This window comes from Perkinsus marinus (assembly GCF_000006405.1).
Source record: "Perkinsus marinus ATCC 50983 genomic scaffold scf_1104296973710, whole genome shotgun sequence".
NCBI lineage: Eukaryota > Perkinsozoa > Perkinsida > Perkinsidae > Perkinsus > Perkinsus marinus.
In genome coordinates this window covers 67181-94173 of record NW_003201363.1, presented here as the reverse complement: position 1 = coordinate 94173, position 26993 = coordinate 67181, and the positions used below count along the sequence as shown (strand labels likewise).

Genomic DNA, 26993 nt, shown 5'->3' with positions numbered 1-26993 from the left:
TAAATTAAATCGACTTCAGTGGTACAGTCAATCACGCGAGGACTAGAGTACGACTGATATCACAGGAGAGACGTTTGAGTAGTAAAAGAAACATGAAGAAAGAAATATTCAAAAATGTTCACTTAGATACATCGGTGGGAACTCTCTGCTGCCTGGGAGACCTAAACCCCTTCAGGAATCCCTTAGTCTCCTTATAGGCTCGTGTCCCAAGAAGAATGCAAGAGAGTCCGAGAGAAACAGGTAGCAATATAAAAACACCGTCCCAACTATAGGTAGCTATCCATGAGACTAATCCCTGCTGTACAGCGGCTCCGCATGCACCAGTGCCATCGATGATACCGGTCACTTGACTCACTGCTTTGCGGTTACCTTTGAGAGCATCTTGACGACCAATATCGGTGCATACCACACTACCGACAAGATTCGATGCACCTCCAATCAGGAAGCCTGCCAGGAGCAACATCACGCTCAAATAGACAACTGTGGGGTCGTCAACATGCAGCAGAGATACTGGGATCAAAGCCAAGAAAATAAAGAAAAAGAGTGATGGAGATCTTCCTGATCCTTGTACCCTAGCCATGTAATCTGATACCCAACCGCAGATGATACAACCAAATACCGTGCCTATGTTGTACAGCATATCGAATAGGTTGGCCTTCTCAGGAGGAATATCAGCATGTTCGTTCAAGTAAAGTGGTAGCCAGAAGAACATAGCGTAGTTTACACCCTTAACACATGCATAGGTCAGAGCGAATATCAATACGCCAGGAATAAGCCACGCTCTCCAGAACTTGATAGGTTCCTCTTCATCTCGCATAGCAGGTAGATCGGCATTAACGTGACTCTCATCACTATCGCTGCTTGTAATCGTCGCACGAATTGTACTTCCTGTACTTGAAAGGACACTCTCTATACTAGGAGGGAGCATAAACAAAGATATCAACGTTACGATAACCACGATCAAACATGGAGAAATGAAAGTCGAAGCGATAACAATCTTGCCAGTTTCACCGAAAATAACAATCATAAGTGAGGCCAAACTCGAACCGACGATGTTTCCAACCGCAGAGTTGGTTGCCCAGAAACCAAATATCAACCCTGAGTGTAACTGATCGAAGTAGTCCCCCATAATCTTCACCAGTACTGGCCAAATGGCAGACTGAGCGGCACCATTGAGACCATTGAGTACGTAGTACAAATAATGAAAACCCTTGGAGGTATAGAGCACCATGAGAATCCCACATAGACACTGAACTGCTGCGGCCAGAACAACGAATAGCAAGACAACCAACATCGGGTTGTAGATATCACCTAGTATACCAGTAAAAAGCATTGCGATAGCGTAGGAAATCATGAAAACCACATCCATCGCGCCAAAGAACGCCGTGGGATAACCGAACTCTTCTGCTTTCAATAACGGCGCGGCACTCGAAATGGACTTGCGCATTGCATGAACCATCACATAGATGAGGAAAGTGAGAGTGAATGCCAGACCCTGGTAGAAGAGGACTGGCTTCGGAACAATGCGTGTGAGGTCGATAAGCATCTATACTCTGCGGGATGAAAAAAGGCTGTTAAGAATGATTTTGACATGCACAATCCGTGGAGCTAGTAGCCAGATCAAGTAATCACACAAACCCGTAAGCTAGTTCTAACTTTGCATGACTTTGCATCATGAATAGGGCTTAGCAATGGCAGGGCTATTGTGTGCGAGGAGACAGCTCTGACTGGGATGCAGCGGAGAGGTAGGGAAACTACTGCTGTACATGCCAAACGAGTTCCGTCGAAAGTTCCATCGTCTTCCAGGTCAGATATTTGGTGATGTCCGGTGAGCTGGTGATGTCAATCGATACCATTAACCAGAAAAGCCGATACACAAAGGGTACTTCGAAGGCCCTCTATGAAAGTTCACATGTCCAAATTCGATAGTCCCCGTATATGATCATAACATGCTGCATGGGCTCTAGCCGAGGGTGATGGTTTCGGGAATTTCCCAATGGTAAATCTCTTCCTCACCTTGGGAGTTGTAACAGAAAGTTTTGGTCACCACAGCACCACCCCGATACCGATTAGCATGAATGTCAGGATACTCAGACAAAACAGTAGATGTTCCTACCATGACGTCATAATCAATGTTCGTACCTTTTGGATGCACCTGATGTTTTAGCTGCTAATTTGTCAGCACTCGAGCTCATCGAGGAAGAAAGAAGGTAGTCGTTATCCGAGCCGCAAGCGCTATGCTTAGTCGCATAGCCGAATGACGCCTCATTCCAAAAATATCATACCGATCGTTTGCATTCTTTGCTCCTTCGAGTGTGATGAGGAGGAAGGATGCACGAAATGTGGCACACACACGAGAACTCAGAAACATCTCCCAAGGGGAGTCTCCTGTCCAAGTATATCAATAGCTTGATACGGATAGGTTTGCTTCCAATCTCACGTCGTGGGTATACTGCGGTAGCAGGATGTAGCATTCTTGTACTCCACTACCATGATAATGGGTCCAGCAGTGTTGACATGCAGAGCGGCCACTGGTTATCAACCTATATGCGAGTGGGTTGCATTCTCATGCACATCCATATCAGCTTGATGAGGCAAATTAGGCCGCCCTCGATAATGCTCGATGAAACGATATCTACTGTGACGTTGCGATGGATCGAGATGATAGAATCGGCCTATCTGCAATTGATCAGTTGGTTGTAGATTCAGTCATATTGGAAGGGAATGCAATTATGAGTTCGTGCCGAAACACTCGCGTTTCGCCGCCCTATGATAGTGGAATATAACACAGACATCTCACCAAGCTCTGCCCTGATGAGCACGGCGACAACTAGAGACCCAGCAACGACCCGAACGGAGCGTGCTATTTAGGGGCCGTGTTTGCTTAGGCCGCCATGGAAGTTGTGAATCTATGAACTCATACCGGAGGTGTTTGAGGAAGAAGAGTGTCATTCGCTGGTCGAGAACTACCCAGACAGTAGCTCACGTCGTTTGAAGCGAATGTCACCATTCTCAACCAAGTCAGTGCGAAGGCCAACATTTGCGTATTTCAACTTAAGATAACTCGGACTTGAAATTCCTCGTCCGAGTCATGCAGTAGCTGTAGCCGTGTTATCAATTTGCAGTCATTCCTCATCAATAGTGATGCTAGAGGTCCTCCTCCTACCACGAATTGACAACGAGAAACACATGAAACAATTCTGGATCCGGACGAGGAAGTGATCTACTGCCAGGGGCTTATCAAAATAGTAAATTCGACAACATTTCGAAGTGCCATCGCACCACCAGCGTACTATTTTTTAGTGACACAGTTTCCGTCTCCTAGCTTGTTGCCATTACCCCCCACCAGAGACTTCCGAACACGACACTCGCACTGGCAATATAAATAGTAATAATATTCGTACTCCTCTACTGACGTTGCTGTTGTTGTTGTTGAGCGTAGTATGCTGAGCATTTGGCAGCGTATTCAGCCATTTGTTTCTGATAGGTGGCGAGAGCTGCTGCGTACTCCTCCAACGATGATGTTGCCTTCACAGCCTGCCCAGCGTAGGGTGCCTGCCCACCTCCAGCAGCAGCAGCAGCAGTAGCTGGCTGAGCACTGGGCCCTGGCGTTGGTGTACGAGCCTGTTGTTGTTGCTGGCCATAGATACCAGTATACATTGGCATCGCAGTCTGCGGCCCACTACTGCTAGCAGCGCCACCATACACCCCCAGCCCTCCCGAAGACTGCACTGACTTGTACTGCTGTTGTTGCTGAGTGAGACCGCTACTATATTGGCTACCAGTCATATACTGTCCAGCATTGAGAGCAGTAGCGGCAGGAGGTAGTTGTTGAGCATACGAGGTAGAGGACACAGCCGCATGCCTACCAAATGGCTGAGTCGTACCACCACCAGTAGCAGCAGTGGTAGCATAGCTAGCCATGCCCGGTTGTTGCTTCACAGTTTGCTGACCGTAGTAGCTAGCAGCTGCCGACATCTGAGCAGCTCTAGCCGCCATATCCGCCACACTAGACTGTGGGTACGGCTGGGGTGGCAGAGGATTCCTCGACTGATAGGCGCCGCCAACTGCTGGTGTTGCTGTTGCCATCATCGTAGCACCTTGCTGCTGTTGCCACGGTCCTCCTGCTGTTGATGCTGGTGGGGCCGGCGATGACGACCTGGCATGCTATCAGCCAACAACTCCCAGATGCCACTCCTCACCCGTAAGATCCGAAACTTGCCCTATTCATTGACGCTCCCACTGCCGGCTGAGCAGTAGGCGTCTGGTGTTGAGGTACTGAGTGCATTGGCGGCCTATTACTACTAAGAAACACCCAATACAGTAAGCAGGGCAGACCGACCTCCCCTACATCTGTTGTTGTTGCTGTTGTTGGTTGTGATGAGCATACGACCGTTGTTGATATGGAGGTGCCGGACTAGGGTAGGGCCTAGCCACAGTAAAAGAGATGTCTACCCCAGCGTAAGAACTATACCACCTATGTGTTCCCTGCTGTTGTTGCTGTACTGGTTCCCTCCTCAACATTGAACCTCCCTGTGGCATCTGCTGCTGATGCTGCTGCTCATACGAGGCAGCGACTCTGACAACCAACGATTACTTCCAAGCACATCACAGTAGTCCCTCTCACCTGGGCCTCTTGTCCGGTCCTCCCCCAGTCTGCCCAAGTTGCCTCTTCTCACTGTAACTGGCATGACTAGCCATCCACCCCTAGGCCCAACCCAGTACCCCCACCTAGCCGCCACTGCTGACATCCTCACCGGCGCCGCCTTTATCCTGGCTTCTCTCTCACGCTCCTTTTCCTTCGCCAGCCTTTCCTTAATTTCCTTATCCTTTTCAAGTTGTTCCTTCATCCTAGCCTCCCTCTCCTTGGCCATCCGCTCAGCTTCCTCCTCCTCCCGCTTCGCTCGCTCCTTCGCATCGATCTCCGACCATACTTTCTGGCAGGAGTCATTCTTAGCGTCCTGAATCAAAGCAACATCCATAATTTCGTGGCGCGCGAAAATTACCATAGCAGAAGCATGCCATCCTCCTGTAAACTCAGCAGTGTCCTCTCCTCCCCATCCTGCCACTTTAGCCGTATACTGATACTCCTTATGCAGTTCATCGCCATCCTGGACCTAAAAAGCACACGATTAGACAACCACACCGCCCCAGCCCGACTAGACAAGGAACAATCAGCCATTAAGTAGCACCTCTCGCTGAGCCTCAGTGAAGGTGATGATCTCCTTCCCCTCATCTCCCCCTTCTTTAAGCACGTCCTTCAGCCTCGCCGTAGTAGCCGGTATCACGGAATTACCATAATTACTACCTGTCACAATAAAGTGAACATAGAAAAAAACAATATCATGAATAGTAAGAGTAAGAGAATATACAAAGGATCTCAACAGTGACAAATACTACAATTGATACAAGACCGACCAAGACTACTGCCCTAATGTGCCCTTCCAAAATGATAATAACACTACTGATAATGACGACGGAAAAACTACAAAGTGCTTATGACAAGTTGTCGAGCCCATCCAGAACTGATGCTCAAGGTAATGACAATGTTTCAAGAATCGGGTAAAAGGTAGGTATATCATGGGTAGAAAATTACAATGCCGTTATCTCTCATCGTGCGTTCCCAGAGAGCCCTATAGATGTTCCCTGCGATAGAATTCAGAGCTAAATGCAGATCATCCATTTTCCGTTTGGTATCGTCAATGCTATCTCCCATGTGTTTATTTTACCCGTAGGGCACTAGATTAGTGCCCTAAACCGTAGTTGGGCATAATAATCCATATTATGTCCATCATGAATCTTCCTTATTGGGGTCTTGGGCCTACCTTATCGCTCCTGCCCACATAGATCCCACCTGCACTAACGGACTCGATGAGGAAGAGGCAGTTGATGAAGACAGCATCACTGGGAACAACAATGAGGAGCCCGCTACGGCCAACGACAGTGGTCTGCTATACTAAGCTATTGGCCCCTTCCCATCATATTAATCATCCCATTTTAGTAAGAGTAACACCTGCGTCCGGACCACGCGCGGTTTTCGTGTGCACAATTCTACCGAGTGACCCTAGTGGACAGCCGAAATATGAGAGACTACTATGTAATATGCCAGCCTACGTCCGCCAGTCGGTGTAGTACACTTCTAGGATCAGTCATAGCCCTACGCCAAGCACTGCTAGTACCCAAGCATTCATCCTAGCGCATCCTATACAGACCTTATCAATGTTCTATTGGATGTGATCATACTATGAGTGATCATACAAGTTATTGTTCATAAGAAAGGCATAGACGACGATTCAAGAGTTGTTATAAAAACAAAGAAGATGACCATAAGCCCAGATAGTATTATTATTACTGTTCTTTTCCAGTAGGTCATCCAATGGTATTCCCTTCAACGTTATAGCCGCATGTGCCGCTGCTTGGAGAGCTAGACGATAGTCCGACTGGTAACCACCATCAAAGTCGATCCTCCCACCCCCATTAGGCTGCTGATACCACCATACAACACAACGATAGGGGAGACCCTGAGGGGCAGCAGCCACACATACTGACGACCCCAGCTACCACCACCACCACGATGACCCTTTACCTTCTCCATCATCTCCCCTCTGTTCACCGAATAATCATCCACTTCGAGCTGAATACCATGTTGCTGCAAATATCTAGACAAAAAGTATCAAAATCTTAGCGGAGCGAAGTTATTCCGAGTACTCTTCCAATGCCTTCTTAAAATCAATGGTATAGAGGAGCACTGAGGCAGCCCTGAGTTCCTTCCTCTTAGCATCAGCCTTAAGCGCAACACGTCGCCTCTCCTCGTCATTGAAATGAGCGTCACCACCAGAGGTTGGCATTCTATACTGCATCGGTGGAGGCACCGGTACTGGCTGAGTTCTGAGGGCAAAACTTTTCACGCGCCACGAAATTTCGAAATCGTGCTACGGTAGGACACTGCGAAGATACGCGATGCGACTACTGCCGTTGTCCATCTCATATTCATCATAAGCAATAGGTCGTCGCGGTGGAGTCGTCACAGAGAAAGCCGGAGCCCCGAGCTCAGGGGGGAGGTACCTAACGCTACTAGTCTCTCATAGCCACTCCGACCAATACCATCTTACACTTGCATTGGTGGTTCATTGTGTATAACCTCTGATGACCTGGTACAGAGATATGCACCCTGGGAAAACGAGGTTCTTGTTTACCTTTTAGCGACTCCTGAAACACTTCGCTCCGCCTCAATCGACTCCACAGCTTCCCCCATATGAACATCACCATCAACAGACTTTTCACCTGAGATAAGATTCCTCATGGAGATCGAAAAGCATATCCTAGGTCCACCCATGCAAGATACGGATTAGGTCCGCGAACAGACCAACCCGAACTCACTTAAGTCAATAACAGCAGCTGGTTCCTCTCCAAGTGTCTTCATGCTCGCCGTTGGTTGATCCATTGCCAGAAAACAGCTACTATCAAGTCACCTCCTTATTCATTGCACTTGAACCACTAAGGCAGCCTCAAACAGTGTGGGGAAACAAACTTAGGTAGAAGCCCAACTTGGGTGCTGTATTTCAATACTATACCAACTGCGATTACTGATACAAAAAGCAGCAAAAACAAGAACTCATATGAGGGTGTTTTCATCATTGGAAAAACAATGAGCCCATGCACGAACGGTGCCTTGCTAGATTGAGAGACGCCTTGAACGTCAGACCTACTGAGGCCATAGCGTTTATCACATTGAGGAGAATAGAAGTGGACAGGACCGCATTGGACCCCACTGGCCTACGGTAGAATGGCCAGTTGTCCAGCTTGAACTCAATACTTCGACCATAGACCGAATCCTCTTTCAGAACGTCCTTCCAGACTTGAGGAGACTGTAGGGCTTCCCGTACTGCAGCAATAGCCGGGGATAAGGAGCGCTGATCAGTACTGGTGATTCTAATCTTATTCGGGGCATTGAACATAACACTAACAACGGGGTTTACTGGTCCCCTAATATCCTTACTGGCATTCTCTGAACGACGCCAGTAAATAACAGGCAACTTCCCCTCAACCACACCGGCTATCTCGAAATTCTGCTGCCACATCACTTGCAATATATTCGACAACAGCAACCTTGTGTCCACTCTAGACTTAAAGAACGCGTCGAAAGGGAAGCCCTTAAGGACCCACTCCTCCGCCTCCCCACATTCCTGTTGTCTCGAGCACCCTCTGGGCCAGCCCGCAGCTATAGCCCCCGAAATAGCCGATACCAAAAACTGGTCCAAACCTTGATGCGGCGGTCCAAACAACCTCACACGGTCCATCTGGTTAAAGCTAAGTCCCACATATTCCGCCCGATCGGCTTCTTGTGGCATCTTCTGGAATACCAACTTCGGTTTCAATCCGCGACTATCAGCCACTCTAACAGAGGCTGCTAGTCGATAACCGACTCTCTTCTCCAGCGAGACCAGTGCGCCCAATACAGCCTGCCTAGCCTGGACACCATCCGAGCCGAAACAAATCCAGGGAAGGGTCTCAAGGGAGAGATCGACACCATCAGGGGACTCCTTCACCTCATCAACGACCCAAGCCGTCTCTAAACCACTTCTAATAGCCGCTACCAGAGGCTCTCGAGCCTCGTGGGGCATACCGCTAGTCACTGCGGTGACGCCTGACCAACCCTGTAGAGCCAGACACAGATCTGGCAAAGGAGTGGTATCATTAGCGTAGGCCCTGAGGATCCACACCTTAAGGAAACCCAGCTTGCGATGGGATATATCAACATCAGAAACCATCCGGAATCCCGAACGCTGCACAGCCGCCAACAGACCCAACGTCAGCCTACTAGTCTCGAAGCGATCCCCTTTGAAATTCCACCAAGGGAATCCACTGAGCTTAAACTTGTGCACACCAGTAGAGTCTTTTAGGTTCTCATCCTTCTGTATGCCCTCAGCCCAACAGCTATTTATGGCGTGTCTTACCGCGTCGACCAGATGCTGGGGTCCTCGTTGAACATAAATCTTATCGTAGCCCAGTATGGCTATACTACAGAAGCCTGCTGAAGTTGGCACGAAGGGATAGGCCTCTTGGAATTCCACCTTGAACACCATTTATATAGGAACAGTACTATGAAACTGATACGATGATGAGAGACCACCCAAGGCGTACGAATAGCGAAAACCGCCACTACAAAGTCGAATTTTCAAGATGCTCGGCAACATCAACACGTTAGCAATGTAGCTTGCTTGACAACCAAAGATTAGAGCATTCTATGCCCATCACCGTTTCCCGAGCATACCAGACACTACTATTTTATGATAGACCATTTCGCTGAGAAACCGCAACCTATGAACGTGAGCTCAACGAATAGAGGACAATATGGCTACAACCCCTCACCAACACAACGAGGTCGTCCATATCAAAGACAAAACTTTAAATGGAATATCAAAGATGTAATATCAAAACTGTATCGACCAAAGACTGCCCTTTCCCTCCACAGAAGCATAAGGCAGTGACTCACTTCCTTGTGAAATAAAGGGAAGAGAGTTCCTCCCTGTACTTACTGTTATCGGTGAAGACACATAGGCTCGAGAGGTCCAGTGATGTCTTCAAGTGCCACCCCAACTCGGCCATAATGTTGACAACAGTGAGCAGAACAGCTGTCGCGTACATAGTGGTCTTAGGCCCAGGCATCCACGTGTGGAAGGGAGACTTAACCAGCTGGAACTGAGCTGACCTGCCGTAACTGCCCAGGTCTTGGACCGCCTCGATAGGGAACTCTGGTGGGCAAAAAGCCATGCGAATCCTAGGCTGTAACTCTGCAACCAGAGCGTCGTCGGGGGAACATATCCTAACCTTATCGATGTTATTAAAGGATATACAGAGGACCGGTTCCTCTGCCTTCCTCATCGCTCCGCTAGGCTTACGGAAAATCATAAAGGAGGTCTCGGCAAGCCTACCAGTGAAGGCAACCTTGGGCATGAGTTCAAATCCCAGCGACCACATCTTTTGCAGTATTTTCCCCATTAAAATATTCACCTCAACCATATCTTCGTACTGCGTCTCCCAAGGGTGACCATTCAGTTCCCATCCATAAGCATTATCACGACCTTCCTCCAACTTGATCCCACGGCTCCAACTCTGCCCAATAACCAACCCCAATTCCTGCTGTAAGAAGGGATCCAGGAATTCTCCTGGGCTCGGGAATATCCTTATAATACCGCCACCATCAAGATGCATACCCACATAGGTTCCCCTATCCTTCGGAGCATCAGGAGGTGGTATACGTAGCAGCAGGCTCGACTTACAGCCTAGGTTCATAGACAACATCAGACTCCTATAGTGCCTATACCCAGCCTTTCGTTCCAGTTCCGTAAGGACACCCAGAAGAGTCTGTCTAGCCGGGACTGTGCGGTTTTCACCAGCAGAGAAGGGGGAGCCAGCCAGCTGGAATTGATAAGCCCCACTGTAGTCGGTTTCACTGCTGATTTGCCATGAATTCACAATACCTTGCCTCACAGCCTCCTGAACCGTATACTGCTGATTAGGCTCTTCCTGAGGACTCATAACAACACGTAAGTCGTTTTTGTCATGAAGGCCGATGAGGATATCCCTCCGGGGACTGCGAACTGACATCTGATCAATTTTATGAAGTACCCAAACTTGCACGAAAAATGGCCTGGACATATCAATATCATCTAAAATACCCCAACCAGCTTCCCTCAAGCTCTCCACGATGTTCATAGCATATCTTCTCACATCCACTGTGCTCTGCCCATGGGCCGCCCAGATCCACTTATTGAATTCAAATTCGTGCAAGCCATCAGCCTTACTACATTTCTTATCCTTTTTAATGAGACTCTTCTCGACAGCTCTCCGAACAGCCTCCAAGACCTCTTCTGGACACTTATACGCATATATACGACTATTATGGGCGAGGACCAGAGCTGAGAAGCATTGGGAAGTAGGAGTGTTGGGCTGGGGATCATGGAATCCTTTAACCCCACCGAAACCGATGCGGAGTTGGTTGAGTTGACGCGTGTCGATGCCGAAGATCGACACGCCCACGGGAGAACTGTTGCCCATTTAAGACGGTAATAGTATCCTGTAGATCATCGGAGACAAAACCTACCCATACAAACCAACGAAACACGAATCATTTTAGTTCGAATTTGAACACTTAGAAGAGTCGAATTAAAGTGCCTCAAGAATGCACTCCGTGAATACCGTATCTTACCATAAGGGCCATCAGATACGTGTGTGCGTAAAATACATAGCAGCAGCATCCAGCTTGGACTGGCTATTATCGGTGCCGACCTGCTTCCTTGACACGTCGAGCGAAGTCCTCAGAATCCATCCCTGTCGATACAGGACATCCAATAAGGCCAAAAGCACAGTACCGCAATACAAAGTATTATGGGCATTAGTATGTGTACAGAAGGGACGACCATCCAGCTTCATCTGCAAGGATCGGCCGTAGCGACCGAAACGCTTGACAGGGTCAGCAGATAGAGCCGGTCTCGTCATAGCATTCCGCACAAACCCCTCGAGGTTATCTACCACCGCCTCGTCCGTGCACGTTATCCTGATATCGTCAGTATCATGTAGGGAGACCCCCAGCACGGGCTCGTTAGGAGGCAGAGGAACATTGCCTTGTCGAGGTCTTCTGAATACCATTAAGGACATATCGGCCAGCTTGCCATTGCAGTCAATCTTAGGCGAAAGTTCGAATCCCAGCGACCACATCCCCTTCAACATCCTCCCCACCAAGATCCTCGAATCGACCAAATCGGTACCATGAGCATCCCAGGGCAACCCGGCTAGCTCCCATTCATAAGCCCCGTCATACACCCTCTCCTGCTGAATACCCTTAGGCCAGGCTTCCACTATCGCACTGCGGAGAGTATCTTCCACAGTCTCATCCAGAGAGTCCCATGGGGGGCTTATCAAACGTACGACATTTTTATCATTCAGACTGACACCAACGTAGGTCACCTCGCCATGCTTGCTAGCGTCGTCATGATATCGGAAGATGATACTGGATTTACCCGACGTAGCCGCCGACAAGTTCAACGACTTCGCCATGCGATAACCCGTAGCCTTCTCTATCTGGGCGCACATCGCTACCAGCATCCTCCTAACTTTCACAGAATCCTCGACTTTAGTCCCCATGCAGCCAAATGGCCATCCATCCAATACAAACTCATGAGCACCGCCATACTTTCCTTCCTTGACGATTTCCCAGGAAGATTCAATACCGAGTCGAACAGCTTCAGTAATCGCATGTACACGACCAGGCTCATCATCACATGTGATACGAATGCTATCACCGCCATGCAGACCCACCAGGAAATCTTTATGACGAGGCCTCTCAATATCAGAGTCACTACGCCTCAAAACTAACATTCGAAGATACCCCGACCTAGACATGTCCACGTCTTCAAGGATCTCCCAGCGCACTGCATCTAGCTCCTCTATCAATCTTAATACCATCCGGCGGACTTCTACCGTCTTCTGGCCATTGGACATCCACAACCAACTGTCGAGCTTGAACTTATACAAGCCCTTAGCCTTGGTGGAAGGCCCATCTCCCCTCAAATGCTCCTTTCCCAAGGCATTCCGGACGGCTTGTTTAACCTCTTCCGGACACTTCAAAGTATACAGTGCTTTGAAACCACACAGAGCAATGACACAAAGGCCCTGAGAGGTAGTCCTGTCCGGGGACGGTTCGTACAGCCCCTTCAAGCCGCCGCAACAGACCGAACCCATGTAACAAAAATTAACTACAACCAATGAAATAAAGCCCGTCGTCGAACACTAGAGGAATGCTATAGAAAAGACAGTTCCAGAATCTGATAAGACTAGCCCCAACGATGAAGCAGATACAGTCAGATGAATAAGAATAAGAAGTTAACTAGGAGGCGCCCATTTGAAGGGGCACTCCCCCAAGAGGCGTACTGCGTCCTGGTTTAATTAGGACGATCCTCCTTACTCCAATGCCCCATCTCATCCGATACGTATTCCTCTAGGTGGGGCAACTATGCCACCCCAATATGCACATCGGCACAATCAATTTGTTCGAGTAAGGCAACTATGCCCTCATATAGGTCTCAATAGATTCAATTCCTCGAGGCGGGGCATCCTTATTACCCCAACATATGCCTCAGTGCGATTATTCCCTTCAAGCGGGGCAACTATGCCACCCCAAGATATTACTCAGTGCAATTAATTCCGCAACCTCACAGCATAAGACGACCCGAACGATTCTCCCCACCGGAGCAAGGCCAATCTCGACTAACAGTAGAGATCAATTTCGCTATTAGTATAGCCAATCTTACTTGGGGCAGATATGCCATACCGCGACTAGAACGAACAGCTGATCTTAGGCTGGCTCATGTCGATACCGGAGAGTCGGCGAGAGTTTCCATAGGTGAAGGAATACTGAGCTGGACTTGCCAAATGCAGTATATTCATCCGAACTAACGAAACACGCTTCAAGCTGCTGCATTAATATGGACATCTATAAATTCATTGCCCGCCATCACATGAAATCACAGGGATTCAATGCCTGTCACACCAAAGGGAACACTAGGTACGAGCTTTCGTGAAATACATGGTAGCAGTATCAAGCTTATACTGCTTCTTATCATCAGCATAGTACTTCCTAGATACGTCAGGCGCTGTCCTCAAGACCCATCCTTGCTGATACAGAAGATCAACTAAAGCCAATAGGACAGTACCACAGTAGAGAGCATTATGGGAATTAGTGCACGTATGGAAGGGGCAGCCATTCAACTTCATCTGCAAGGATCGGCCGTAGCGACCGAAACGCTTGACAGGGTCAGCAGATAGAGCCGGTCTCATCATAGCATTCCGCACAAACCCCTCGAGGTTATCTACCACCGTCTCGTCCGTGCACGTTATCCTGATATCGTCAGTATCATGTAGAGAGACCCCCAGCACGGGCTCGTTAGGAGGCAGAGGAACATTGCCTTGTCGAGGCCTTCTGAATACCATTAAGGACATATCGGCTAGCTTACCACTGCAGTCAATTTTAGGCAGGAGTTCGAATCCCAGCGACCACATCCCCTTCAACATTCTCCCAACCAAGATTCTCGAATCGACAGTATCAGTGCCATATGCATCCCAGGGCCGCCCAGACAGTTTCCATTCATAAGCCTCGCCGTACATCCTCTCTTTCTGGATGCCCTTGGGCCAGGCTTCCACAATCGCCTTGCGGAGGGTATCTTTTATAGTCTCGTCCACAGAGTCCCATGGCGGGCTTATCAACCGCACATCATCTATGTCATTCAGGCTGAGACCAACGTAGGTAACTTCACCGCAATCCCTCGAGTCCTCATAATACCGAAAGATCATACTTGACTTGCTTGCCTGGCCTGCCGATAAGTTTAACGACTTCGCCAAGCGATAGCCCGTAGCCTTCTCTATCTGAGCGCACATCGCCACCAGCATCCTCCTGATCTTGACAGAATCCTCGCCGTTCGCGCCCAGCGTTCCGAAAGGTCGTTTATTCAACACAAACTGATGAGCTCCGCCATACTCGCTTTCTCTGGAAATCTTCCAAGACGATTCAATACCGAGCCGAGCAGCTTCAGTAATCGCATGCACTCGGGTAGGCTCATCATCACATATAAAACGGAGATCGTCACTACCATGTAGGCCAACCAGGAAGTTCTTGCGGCGACCCCTCTCGAAATCATCGTCACTGCGCCTCAAAATTAACATTTGGAGGTACCCGGATCTGGACATGTCCACGCTCTCAACGATCTCCCAGCGAACTTTTTCCAACTCTTCTATCAAGCTCAATACCACCCTGCGGACCTCCACAGTCTTTACCCCATTAGCCATCCACAGCCAGCCCCCCAGCTTGAACTTGTACAGGCCCTTAGCTTTAATGGACGGCCCATCACTCTTCAGATGCTTTCTCCCGAGAGCGTTCCGAACCGCTTGTTTGACCTCTTCCGGACACTTTAGAGTGTAGAGTGCCCCTAGACCACAGAGGGCAATCGCACAAAGACCCTGAGGGGTAGTCTTGTCCGGTTGGGGCTCGTACAGCCCTTCCAGACCGCTGCAACAGACGCAACCCATTCAATGAGAAATAACTACATGCGATAGAACAGGACCTCTTGCTAAACACTGAACGAATGTATCACTGTTTCATGATGTAAAAGAATAAAGTGAAACCTACACGGGGCACGAACGAGGTGTACCCAGGTTACTAAGACAATACAAGGTTGAAAAATTCACGCGGAATGCGCTTTGAGAAAGTATAACGACGATAGGTCCTGCTTCTCAGTTTCATTAGGACGATCCTTCCGAGTCCGATGCCTCACTTTACCCGATATGTCAAGAGATGCCTTCACCTCCCAGCCCAACTCATTCAAAGCATCTACTATAGTCAGGAGAATCAACCCGGCAGCCAGAGCGGTTCGAGAGCTAACTATGCCTTGAAACGGCAATCCATATAACTCTAGCTCAAATGATCTACCGTACCAACGCGAACTTTGGACCACATCTACTGACAAGCTGGGAGGGGCCAAGCTTGCACGCACGCGCGAGGATACTTCCTGGACCACCATAGAGTCGGTACTTGATAATCTGACTCGGTCTTGCCTGTGAAATGACAGGCAGAGGACTGGTGGAGGTGGGAGAATTCGTAGGGCCATCGGAGGCTTGCGAAATACCATGAAGGACAGGTCAGCGATTTTCCCGCTGCAATCGACTCCAGACCTGAGTTCGAATCCCAGTGAATACATTATTCCGATTATTCTCCCCACCAATACTCTAGCATCAACTGTATCGATACCATCAGCCAGCCATGGATATCCTTTCAGCTTCCACTCATAACTACCTCCATACATACCCTGCCTCTGGATACCTCTGGGCCACGCTTCAACAATAGCTCGACCGATTTCGTCACGCGCCACGAAATCCATCTCTTGGCCAGGGGCCATAACCAGCCTTATATCATCCCCATCATTAAGACTCACCCCCAGGTAGCTTCCTAGCCTTCTACTACGAGGGTCACTACCGTTATCAGATAGAGTCTTGAATACCAAACTAGCCTGAGATCCCTTACGAGTCGATAATATAAATGAATTGTGTAAAATATACCCTTGAGCCCGCTCGAGCTGGTCACATATTCCAAGTACCATCTCTCGGACTGCTACCGTGGATTCCCCACTAGCACAGAAAGGGTTACCCGACAACTTGAATTCGTACGAACCACCATACTCAGACTCTTTGGATATTTTCCATGCCCTCGAAATACCCTCCCGAATCGCATCTTGGACTGCATTAACTCTAGTACCGTCATCTATGAGTAACATCCTCACATCATCAGTATCATGAAAGCCCACCATAAGATGCCTTCGTGGCGCTGACCCAGAACGCCGTCTCAAAACCCATCCCCGCAAGAACCCAGAGCGAGACAAGTCGACCTCGACTGCGACCTCCCAGCCAACTTCCTCAATTGCCGCAAGAATATTCATAACAACCATACGAGTCTTCATAGTGTCAGTCCCGCTGCTCAACCACAACCATCTCGTTAAAGTGAATTTTTGTAGCCCTGTCGCCTTAGCTGAGAGCCCATCCCTTTTGATAGCTCCAGGACCCAACGCTCCCCTTATAGCTGTCACTACCTCCTGTGGGCATTTCAGGGTGTATATATGATCTTGGTCTGATAGGAGTACAAGACTTAAGTCTTGAGGAGTCGGGAGGAAAGGTGTATCCACCGATAGTGAGGAAAGGACACTATTACCCATGACTAGCGAATACCTGATAAACGTACGTAGAGACCCCATCCCTCAACGCGACCTCTTCGGAAAGTGACCAAGTTATGGTATGGGAGCTACAACTGTGAGTTGAATCCCCACATCTCACGTCATTCACATAATGAGCACCGGAAGATAAGTCCAACCTCAATAAACTTCCCCACTACATGTAAAACTTAGATGTGTAGTAGACCCTTCTTAGTCGCTCTACCACTACCTCAGAGGACCCCCTCCTACCTCCTCAATGGTGTCAAGAATCATGAAGTCGCCTCTCACTGGCATCACATTCGAAAGAGAGTTCGTCCCTGGTAGTTTTACCCCCAAAAAACGAATCATAATATTCCTCAATATGGTACCTCCACTGCTCCTCGAGACTCTACTCTACCCACTACAGTGAGCTCAGACCTCTCCCCTAGTAGTAGTAATACCATCGAGTCTCCTCTTTATAAATTGTCAATCCACAGGGGCTGTTCAATCGAGTGACGAGACACTCAGAAAGAGCATTCTCGCTCGCCCCAAAAATGTCCGTCAAGGCGTTGCATAGTAGAGGCATTTTTGGGGATACTATGCGTGTACCTCGCATACCACTTTGGTTAAAAGCACCATTCATACTGTTATGGCATGTAGGAGATTCATATCTGAAAGCCGCACCCGGAGGTCTCTTTTTTCAGATTCCTAGTCGGATTGGATATCAAGTGGGAAGGTGTTTCGATTTATCAATTAAATTGGTGGGACCAGCCTTGGTGAGGAATATCTTTCTAATCGTAGGAGGGCTATGTTGACCTCAAGATACTTCTGGCGTTCTCCCTATACGGTTTTTGTACCTACACCTACTTCGCGGTAATCGTCTACTATTACAATACAGCTTGGGTCTGGTTAGGGGCTACGGCCATTGGCCTCTTCCTGCTAATCAATATGATATACAACTATGTCAAGGCAGTCAATTTTACAGTTTTTCTATCAGAATGTGTACACCTTGTTTCAGGCCGCGGGGACCTCTCCTGGAGTGCCCCCAGTGTGCGATCCCGAGGCCCCATCCGGGAGCGAGAACGGTAGTTTGAGGAGTCTCGAGTGAAATGGGCAGTTGTGTCTCCTCAGATGTCGAAGAGCTTGCCCTTAGGAATGCATTACAGCTACGGTTGGCCAAGAATGGCAGAGTCTATCAAGGATATGCTAATAATGACAGTTCTGGTAGGTCTTGGGGGAGTTACTTCTAATGCGACATTTCAGTTGGGCCTCAAAGGTTCGTGCTGGGGTGTTCATCTTCGTCGTTTTGTTTTCTTTACCTGAATCCATCTCCTCACGAGGAAAAAGAGCGGCACACATGACTTAAATCTGCTTCAGTGCTTATGCGGTTCCCATCATCAGTTATCGCTTCGTCTCAACACGTGATGATCTCAGATGATGACGGCCCAGCAAAGCCCCCTCCACCCTCCTCTCTGACGGCTCCCTTTCCGCTGTGTCGGAAGTGCAACCGGTAGTTGCGGGTGGGGCACCCTGTTGTACTCGAGGTGTGGTATCATCAAGTAGCGAGTAGTATTACGTATATGAATAGTACAATGAGGCGGAAGGCATGCCTGTTATCGATTGCTAGTGTGTGTGATCAATTATGTCGTGGCACGGCGCGGTAGGCACTCTTTCTTTAGATATAAACCGGCCCGAGCCCACCACTGTTCAGTATGTAAAGTATGCGTACTGAAGATGGACCATCACTGCCCATGGCTGAACAATTGTGTAGGGCATCGGAATTACAAGTAGGTGGATGTTATGATTGGGAGTATGTGGAGAATACATTTATTCTCTGATACCCATTTTGGATAGTGAGTGATCGTGAAGGACATGCTGTGGTAAAATCATCGTCTTGGTGGGTTTATTTTCCCAAGGGTAGCTGTTGATCACATGAGTATGATACCGATTCTAAGACGAGATCTAATATCATGTATTCGGAGATCACGACTACATACATTTCAATTTCTCACCTCTTCTTCTTCTTCTTGCGCAGCACCCCTTCGATCAGGCGAGTAATAGCCAGTATAGAGGTATAGCTGCTGACTGAGCCCTGGTACGAACCGATAGATAGTGTGTTACACGGCAGAAAGTTCGATAAATTTCTCACTAATATGCCAGTATGTTATATAACTGCAATACATAATATTACACGGATGTATTACGTGTATTACGTGTATTACGTAGTACGTTAATGTTACAGTACTATGCCAATTGCATATCATATATTCGATCTCATACCCCCCCAAAGATACTGTGATCCTTTTATATATCGTGTCCTCCCCACCAAGGTACTTTTACCTCTTCCTACTCTACCTAGAGTTATGCTGCCTTTTTGTCATTCTGCTGTTCTTCGACCCTTTCAATGCGGCGATGTTCCCAGCACGAGGAGCTCCCCGATGGGACATCTCCATTGGCTATAAACAAGTAATAATTTTGTGGCGCGCGAAATGATTCCAGGCTCTTCCTCTTTAGGCAGTAGCTATGTCCTTCGTTATATGTCTAGCGATAGCCATTGCGGTTGGTACTCTCCTCGGCTTTCACACTTACTTGGTGTTAACCAACCAGACTACGATAGATTTCCAGTCCAACGTACAGGAGGCTCGACTGGCAAAGCAGCAGGGGACACTTTTCATGTAATATGGCGAGTTATGGTAAGAGCAGCTCATCGTGGTCGGTTGCAGTAACCCTTTCAACCTTGGGCGGTCCAGAAATTTTCACCAAGTATTTGGAGACTATACTTTTTGTTCATTCCGGTGGATGATACCGTGGGCTAATTCGAAGGTGAGTTGTCACGCGCCACGAAATTATGAAGATTTGTTATTTTCAGCCGGCCCCGAACTGTGATGGCTACATCTGGCCGACCATTGGTGCTAAAGGACCTCCGCGAGGAGACAACCGCAGAAGGGCTCATCGTCACAACAACATTCCCCCGGTTTCTGATAACCTTGCAGAGTGAGTTTACCCGTACATATGACACAGTTTACTTCCCCTACGTGTTGCGTATGTAATCGACACTCTTATCGGGGATGTGGTGGTAGTAGTTATCAATAGTAGTGATGTCCATCTCTGCCCTATCAGCTATTAAGAGGTTATGAAGGTAGTTCGATATAGGACGAACTCAAGCAAGTCTACCAGCGAGCAAGGTAGTGATAGTTCCTATCAGCGAATGTCTGGGGGGCATCTGAAGAGGCGGAGCGATGCTGTTTGGTTTTTATGACACCCGAGATGTGGATCTCATCAGATGTAGGTGGTGTATAAGGGTGCGTACCACTCCTTTTGTACATCGTCCGCCAGGTATGGTGGCAGCTGGACTACACCTACTATCGTCGTTTGGTAAGAGGCACTCTAAAGTGTCCTCCTCTGCTCTCCACGAGATACTCCCTGCAGAGCTCAGCCATCATTATGTGATTGATGACTATTCCAGCACTAGACGCGAACACCGACTCGTTACTGTGTCACACAGAGCTTACAATCCTAGGTGGAGGATATCAAGGACTCGCAGTAGAATGATGCGGCTGTTCTGAGAAGGCTTATGGGGACTAGCAGTTAAGAGCAGGAGGAGCTCGAAGGCGGCCATCGGATGATCCATACGTACATGTAGCGTGTCGGGTTCGGTGATCATTGCTGTTGCGTTGTCTATATGGGAGTAGGGTCACTCGAGGTGCGAAGTGGGATAGAAACTCGTCCGCACTAGGGACGTTGGTGTGATCGATCTATGCACTATCAGCACCCGAGGTGTGATTGCTGCTGCAGTTAATGGTGTAATTGTTGTAAATTGAGTAACCTCCGGAAAGAATGGCCGCGGACCAGAATCAGTCTGCAAATACCCCCGACCCCTTCCCCGATGGATGAGGTCAATACAGTGTTGGAAAGGATGAAGGCCAGATGTGACAGTAGAGGGTATAGAGTGAGTGGAACCATACCTGAGAACACTACCTGGGAGGGAATAGCACAGCTACTGCGGCCGGGTGGACAGCGACGAACATCCACGCAAATGGATAAGCATCGAACGGCGGCTCGGTTTCCACCACAGAGATCCCATCACTCGGTAGGTCGTAGTAAAGTGTCGTCGTAGAGTATCGATTTAGGGGTCGTGGCCACGGAATAGGCCTGAAGAGGCAGCATACGGCATCATGATGGACACCAGAGAGCGCATCATGTCCCTCGAGGCTAATGATCCCTCGGCAGAAGGTGAATGCCGCTTCATGTGTTGCTTGTCGTCGTCGATATATGATTCCCAGGTGGTCAGTACCGTTCAACGTACCTCCAGGTCGCCAAGGCTCATCAGGAGCTACTACATACACTGCAAGGCTTCCATACTCGCAGTAGACCGGCTGGTGTGCAGACTGGGACAGAGGCTACCACACCTCTACTCGAGATCACCGAGGAGCTAGGGGACCTCCCGAATGATATCGAGTTCAGCTTCAACGCTCCGCCCTCCTCGAGACGGGAGTATCCTCCTCGAAATCTATGGTCGAGGCAGGAGTCCGGTGACCAGAGTCCATGTTGTGGAGGAGCATCAAGCTCAGCTGGTCTCAGTGTTATTACAGCCACTACTGAGGACCAATACGAGGGAGTGGCTGAAGCTTCGGTGGCCAATGCTCTTGTTGCTGACCTCTTGGCCAACACTATGTCTACTCTTACTCCAATTGACGAGAATATCCAGGATCGATCTACCAGTGACGGAGTGGAGGCCCTCTCAGAAGAAGGAACCATTCTCAATGGTGAAGGAGCTTCTAATATAAAAACACGAGGAGTGCAAGGTATATCTGAGAGCCCCCATGAATACGATAATGAAGATAGTACGCAGCCGCCTGAGGGAGGGGTGGCCGGTGGGACTCCCGTCTCGGAGGAGGGGTTGAGACTGAAGGAGCTCGGTCGAGGGCGGACCAGAGAGGACGTGGAAGGGGCCTCAGCAAGGGGTGGGGGAATAACGACTGGAGAAGAGGATGATCATCTGTTGAATGGCTGTTTGATGGCTGTGGGTGGAGGGGACGAGCCAAGAGAGGATAATCACTTCGATGAGGGAGGGATGATGCGAGGCTTCGATCACGATAGGGAGATTGCCTTGGCGGTGTTGGCTGAACATTATGACCGTATCGATAAGGCTCGACCAGTGGGCGAAGATCAAATCGGTGATGGTGTAGCGATGACAATTGGGGAATATCATCCAGACACGGTCTTGTTCGAGGCAGAGGATCGAGTAGTAGCCAGAGAGTTGGCATCCGAGGAGGACCATCTCGCAGGTGAATCCGTCCGTTATGGGAATCGACTCGGCCTCCCAACGGATCAACAAGCACTGGATCCTCCTCAAGGCCCAATGGATACCGAAAGCATCCAAACCCAGCCTGTTACGGAGGCCCTAACAGTTAACACGAATGATAATAATACGGATTCCTCGTCCTCTAGGGTGGGAATGATGATGATGAGCACTGAGGTCGCCGCAAATGGGTGGGGGGAGACGGGCAGAAGACCAGTTGCCAAGGGCCTCGGTATAGCAGAGAAGTTCGACAAACTAGTTCAACAGGCCAGAGCCAACACGCGGTCACCACTACGCACTGGAGGGGGAGGAGGAAGAGGAAGGGACATACCAGGGACAACCAACTTTTACTTACCAAATTTCGTTCCGAGGGGACGAAAAACTGTCGAAGTTCGGGTATCGAAAAATCGGTTGCTGGCGAGTAGTGATAGCAAGCACAGGGATGTATTCGATGCAGATCCCTTTTGAGGGGACAACCATGTATCATGCAAAACATCATTTGTGAATAGCAGGCTTTTGGTTTCAGTTCTATAAGGGGTGTATAGACGGAATGTAGGTACGCTTCCTTTGAATGCTCGTCCGGATTTCGAGGATCGAAACGGTTCAGAAAAAAATATACAAAAGTGAAAATTTTCGCCCTCGGTGACCGGAATAATACTAGGTGAAATTTCGTCTTCATCGTTGCACGTGGAGTTTATCACTTTCCCTGTCTCTTTTCCCCGGACTTTCATGCTGAACTACCTCTCCCATAACTGCGAGGCCCTTCATAACAGTGCTCCGCAATTTCCAATTTCCTATTTCGGATATGCGGTATCTCTCCTTGTACGTTTCCTTTGCCGTGTTGTCGAACCTAGTTGGCTTGAAGGTCCGCAACATCAGACTATTGTTAATGATGAAGGACTATTCGAAATGATGGAAATTAATATGAGGTTCTCATACAGGTTCCTATCAGCATCCACTTTACAGTAAACTCTCCACCTTGACATTCACGTACAGTTAACCTCTGGCATGCAGCTTAGTGTTGGTCCGGGAGTGTTTCGCTTCAGACGTACCATACGGGAAAAATGTGAGAATAAATATTCCCAATTTTCTGTCAAGTTACATCAATCGCTTTCCTCAACTGAGCTCAGGAGCTTCCTCACTGATACAACTTCACATATGGATTCAGCTAGAAGTGTACATGAAGCCTTCGAAATTTTATCAGAATTCACATAATATCACCAACACATGTGGTCGACCAAGTGCATACTCCCCAACTACACCTAAACTGTAGGAGGATTTGACAATGGTGTGGTATGGGCCAAATTGTTGATCATTTATAGGTTTTCCATTTGTATGATAGTAGTTGCAAGGGGGGATGGAAGGATTGTGCGATGTAGGGGGTGGGGGTATTTCGTGGCGCGTGTCGGTGATCACTAGTAGTTAGAGATGCGTGGATAAAAGCATCGAGTTAGAGTCTAATAGAATTCAAAATCGATATGTAATAACGAGGGTTGTTCACTAACGGAATCAGAATTCGCCACTTACAATTTCTGAATGGTATTCCCCTCAGGTTGCAGAGTTTTCGTATAGCAAAGCACAGGGTAATCGATCAGAATTCACCAAATGGTAGACTCCTATTCCGTGGAGCATGTAAGGTATCATTAGCGAACAGTCATAGGATCCTGCAGCGTGAACAGAGTCATGTAAGTGTGGTTCAGTTGGGGAAGAGGAGGAGAACTCAGTAGGGCATTGGGCTATCAACTCATATGAACACAATATAGTCTATATTCTGATCATATACAACATGGTTAATCATGGTAGCTTGACAAATGCCCTTGGGGGTACAGCGTTCCGCTCTTAGGAAGGTCTCTGTGCTGAGGCTGCTCTCGCGTGCGTGCGACTACTTAGGTCGTCGTCGCCCGAACACAATCGATCAGGCTATGTGTGTGCGTGCCCCATTGCTCATTGCTTGTGCTTTGGAAGCCTCACGGATTGCCCATTATTCTTTTCGGTCAAACTTATTGATTCATATGACATCGGTATCAGATATTATCACCCTCATTTCCTAATGAATGACTCCGAACCCTCAAATGATCCTGAGTTGTCACTGGGAAGAACCCAGGGTGTGATTTTTGCAAGTGCCAATTTCCATTCCTGAAATTTCCGAAGGAAATTTCGGAAAAATTTCCACGACCCTTGAATTTCCAGGAAATCTAACAAAAATGGCTATTTACTGATCTCTACGCACGTTTCGTTTATAAAAAAGCTCGTTCTGCATTAAGAATAGCTCTCCGCATAGATAGAGTATCGTAGTGATGCTCAGAACTGGTTGTTGTGCGTAAAAGCCCCAACGGCTGGAATCGATCATCAAGGCGAGCGCTTACAAGTCTTCGCATGGCGATTCATGGCAATTCACCTCGCTCCGTCGAGCGCATCTATTTTCTCGCTCGCCTGTAACGCTCGGAGATGCAACTGCAAAGTAATTCATACCATGATAAGTAATACGAGATATACTTTTGATCCCAAGCATTTCCATGTCGAGTTCATCATCCACTGGACCGCCACGTTCGTCGTGCGTCATGAGGTGCCACTTGAAACAACTTGAAGCAAGGTGAACTTGAACTTGAACTAAGTTCAAGTATTGAAGTTCAACTTGGGGTTACAGTAACCTAGTTACTTGGCAAGTAATACTTCGCTTCTGTACTACAGCACCTGTACTACAGCGCTAGGAGGCCAAGCTCAGCCCGAGTTTTCACCAGGTAATGTGGTCGGGGGTCGAAGACAGAGCTTCTCCTACGCGACGAAAGTGCCATTAAGAGATAGGCAATATAACAGGAAAGCCTTCAAAGACATGGATAAACCAGATTTCTTCGAGAAACTGAACAGAATTCGACCACCCAAAAACGAGGTCTTTCGAGAGCGAAAACCTGTCTCTCACAAAGCTGCTTTGACGGATCGTCAGTCATGATCGTGATTGATGCACCTACATCCCTTTCGAGTCATCATTGGCTCCCGAACTGAACGCGACACGCAATCGACAATGTAACGCATGGACCCACGAAAGGACTCTCCAACTCATGATCTTGCTTCTCTCGTACTTCCTCGATCCCGACTGCGCGCTAGCGCAGAAGCCCGGAAGCACCTTGGCGGAAATTTCCTGGAAATTCCGGAAATTTCCACCTTGAAATTTCCAAACACAGAACATCGTGCTGAATTTCCACTCACATCACACCCTGGAAGAACCATACTTGAGCCCCAAGACGCTACAGAGATTAGGAAATGGAGAACATCTCTTATTCTTGGTCCTGGTTTTAAATCATTCTCACTTGATTTCGACCCTAGCCTGATATCCTCGGCCCAGATGGATTATCTCCTGGCCAGGCTCTTGGAGCTCGAAGCCATACCCCTGAGAGGGGTTAGGGCATTCGTCTCTAACTGGGCCTCGGCCATGGTATCCAATGACGCGGGGGTTGAAGGCAGCGGGAGTCCAGCGGCTGCTCAGGCACCCTTGGACTTCGCAAGGGCGATCTTAAGCATGGTGCTTCATGCAGGGCTGGTACATGGGATGCCCAGTAGTCGCTGCTTTGGTTAGCGAGTGCTCTCGCGGTCATATCTACTAAGAGGAAGTACCGGTTGGTGCGTAGCATCGAGCTGGGCAACGATCGCGACTACTTCGACGCCCTATTCGAAGCCCTCATTGCTGACACTGCTATGGGGGGCGCAGGCTCGGCCACACATCGTTCACCTTCCATCGCAGGAGCAGTAAGTCCCACTGGCGATGGAGAACCATCGTCCACGGCTTCGCACTCCCGAAGGCAGGCTCCTCTGAACGTGTTCAAACTCCCACTTGAATATACAGAATTCGAAGGTCCGACGTCGGCCACACCCTACTCTGCCTTCAAGGGTGGTGTGCAGACGTCAATCAGGTTCTATGGTATCGATAACGAGCGAGACTGCATGCTCTTCCTCTTCCGGCACATCGGGAAGAGCTTGAGGTCCGAACTTATCACACATCTTGGGACAGCCCAACCGGCTCCGTCTGCTGTGTGGGGGTACCTCGACTCTCGGTTTCTCGAAACTGATACATCGGAGAAGGCCAGCGAACGCTGGGAGAGTCTCAAACAGAATACTGGCGAGAAGGTTGACGAATATTATGCCCGCATTAAGAGTGAATGGTTGCTCTTCTCTCGTGTGTCCGGCGTCACCTTACCCTTGCCATTTGTCTCTGCCAAGTTCGTTGGGGGACTGCTCCCTGAGATAAAGGCACCTCTAGAAACCAGCTGTGGACATCTGCTGTCTAAGCTGCCCTTAGAGAAGGCTCGGGACGCGGCCCTATATCATGAATCTAAACTCTCATCTAAATCGGATGGAAACGCCCGCAAGGCCCTCTCGAACAAGCGGATGCCTATGCCCCCCGGTCAGGCCCCCCAGTCGCATAATCCTGGAGCCAAGGAGGTCAAAGAACCCCTTGTGGGAAGGGACAATTCGGCTGGTGGAGGTAACTCGAAGGATGGCAAATCTGGATGCTCCTACTGTGCTACTCGAAGGTACAGAGGGGCGAATAAGCACGACGACGCGCGCTGCTGGAAGAACCCTGCGAACGCTCACTTGGTTCCGGACTGGTATCGTCAGCGCCAAGCTGAAGCTGCAGCAGCCAAGGCATCGAAAGGGCAAGGGGACGGGCAAGAGACCGTCCCAAAGGCCGTCCAATCGACGTTCATGGCACGCTCCGTTGACTCTGCTCATGAAGGCCTACGCGTCATCAAAGCTTCTGCTACCGGTTCATCCGGCCGAATTCTACCAGTAGAACTGCTGGTCGACTCTGGTTCGGATCTGACATTAATATCATCCTCGTCGGCGAGCATTATGGGCTTCAAAGTGACACCAGCTAGGGGGCTCAAGAAGCTCGAATCGGCTGGGTCGCTAGGCTCCATCTGCGTGATAGGACAGGCTCGGGTTCCGATAGTTGTCAA

The 26993-nt window shown here is 48.9% G+C and overlaps 10 protein-coding genes across 10 annotated transcripts in view; 3 read left to right on the top strand and 7 right to left on the bottom strand.

The window, feature by feature from the left end:
• Positions 1-118: 118 nt before the first annotated feature.
• On the bottom strand, positions 119-1546 carry Pmar_PMAR007232 (Glycerol-3-phosphate transporter, putative; the record flags this gene model as incomplete). The annotated part of the gene is made up of 1 exon (XM_002766090.1): positions 119-1546. The coding sequence occupies one exon, from the start codon at positions 1544-1546 to the stop codon at positions 119-121; it is 1428 nt and encodes a 475-aa protein (XP_002766136.1).
• A 1854-nt stretch (positions 1547-3400) lies between these two features.
• Positions 3401-7444, bottom strand: Pmar_PMAR007231 (hypothetical protein; the record flags this gene model as incomplete). The annotated part of the gene is made up of 15 exons (XM_002766089.1): positions 3401-4159; positions 4203-4304; positions 4352-4429; positions 4478-4579; positions 4628-4707; positions 4758-4961; positions 5007-5117; positions 5193-5308; positions 6353-6521; positions 6587-6659; positions 6709-6888; positions 6937-7065; positions 7113-7151; positions 7197-7284; positions 7381-7444. 15 exons carry the CDS (start codon positions 7442-7444, stop codon positions 3409-3411), a joined length of 2286 nt encoding a protein of 761 aa, XP_002766135.1. The 3' UTR covers positions 3401-3408.
• A 100-nt stretch (positions 7445-7544) lies between these two features.
• On the bottom strand, positions 7545-9112 carry Pmar_PMAR007230 (hypothetical protein). The gene has a single exon (XM_002766088.1). The coding sequence runs from the start codon at positions 9084-9086 to the stop codon at positions 7635-7637; it is 1452 nt and encodes a 483-aa protein (XP_002766134.1). The 5' UTR covers positions 9087-9112; the 3' UTR covers positions 7545-7634.
• Positions 9113-9492: 380 nt separating this feature from the next.
• Positions 9493-11061, bottom strand: Pmar_PMAR007229 (conserved hypothetical protein; the record flags this gene model as incomplete). The annotated part of the gene is made up of 1 exon (XM_002766087.1): positions 9493-11061. One exon carries the CDS (start codon positions 11059-11061, stop codon positions 9493-9495), a length of 1569 nt encoding a protein of 522 aa, XP_002766133.1.
• Positions 11062-11223: 162 nt separating this feature from the next.
• Pmar_PMAR007228 (hypothetical protein) lies at positions 11224-12744 on the bottom strand (the record flags this gene model as incomplete). The annotated part of the gene is made up of 1 exon (XM_002766086.1): positions 11224-12744. One exon carries the CDS (start codon positions 12742-12744, stop codon positions 11224-11226), a length of 1521 nt encoding a protein of 506 aa, XP_002766132.1.
• An 819-nt stretch (positions 12745-13563) lies between these two features.
• On the bottom strand, positions 13564-15084 carry Pmar_PMAR007227 (hypothetical protein; the record flags this gene model as incomplete). The annotated part of the gene is made up of 1 exon (XM_002766085.1): positions 13564-15084. One exon carries the CDS (start codon positions 15082-15084, stop codon positions 13564-13566), a length of 1521 nt encoding a protein of 506 aa, XP_002766131.1.
• Positions 15085-15693: 609 nt separating this feature from the next.
• Pmar_PMAR007226 (hypothetical protein) lies at positions 15694-16404 on the bottom strand (the record flags this gene model as incomplete). Its single annotated transcript, XM_002766084.1, has 4 exons — positions 15694-15726; positions 15780-16061; positions 16149-16312; positions 16356-16404. 4 exons carry the CDS (start codon positions 16402-16404, stop codon positions 15694-15696), a joined length of 528 nt encoding a protein of 175 aa, XP_002766130.1.
• A 961-nt stretch (positions 16405-17365) lies between these two features.
• On the top strand, positions 17366-19415 carry Pmar_PMAR007225 (Palmitoyltransferase PFA3, putative; the record flags this gene model as incomplete). The annotated part of the gene is made up of 9 exons (XM_002766083.1): positions 17366-17392; positions 17441-17512; positions 17559-17705; positions 17755-17821; positions 17868-17960; positions 18171-18246; positions 18416-18523; positions 19067-19202; positions 19251-19415. The coding sequence occupies exons 3-9, from the start codon at positions 17685-17687 to the stop codon at positions 19413-19415; spliced, it is 666 nt and encodes a 221-aa protein (XP_002766129.1). The 5' UTR covers positions 17366-17392; positions 17441-17512; positions 17559-17684.
• Positions 19416-20622: 1207 nt separating this feature from the next.
• Positions 20623-22144, top strand: Pmar_PMAR007224 (hypothetical protein; the record flags this gene model as incomplete). Its single annotated transcript, XM_002766082.1, has 4 exons — positions 20623-20685; positions 20867-20969; positions 21020-21981; positions 22025-22144. The coding sequence occupies 4 exons, from the start codon at positions 20623-20625 to the stop codon at positions 22142-22144; spliced, it is 1248 nt and encodes a 415-aa protein (XP_002766128.1).
• Positions 22145-25977: 3833 nt separating this feature from the next.
• The window catches only part of Pmar_PMAR007223 (hypothetical protein), a gene marked incomplete at both ends in the record, with an annotated part of 1345 nt that continues 329 nt past the window's right edge, over positions 25978-26993 (top strand). Inside the window, one exon of the mRNA XM_002766081.1 lies at positions 25978-26958. Within this exon, the coding sequence (XP_002766127.1) occupies positions 25978-26958 (981 nt within the window). The remainder of the gene's footprint in view (positions 26959-26993) is intronic.

Bases quoted from the DNA above. Each gene is read 5' to 3' on its own strand.
- Pmar_PMAR007230 (XM_002766088.1), bottom strand. From the start codon at position 9,086: ATGGTGTTCAAGGTGGAATTCCAAGAGGCCTATCCCTTCGTGCCAACT.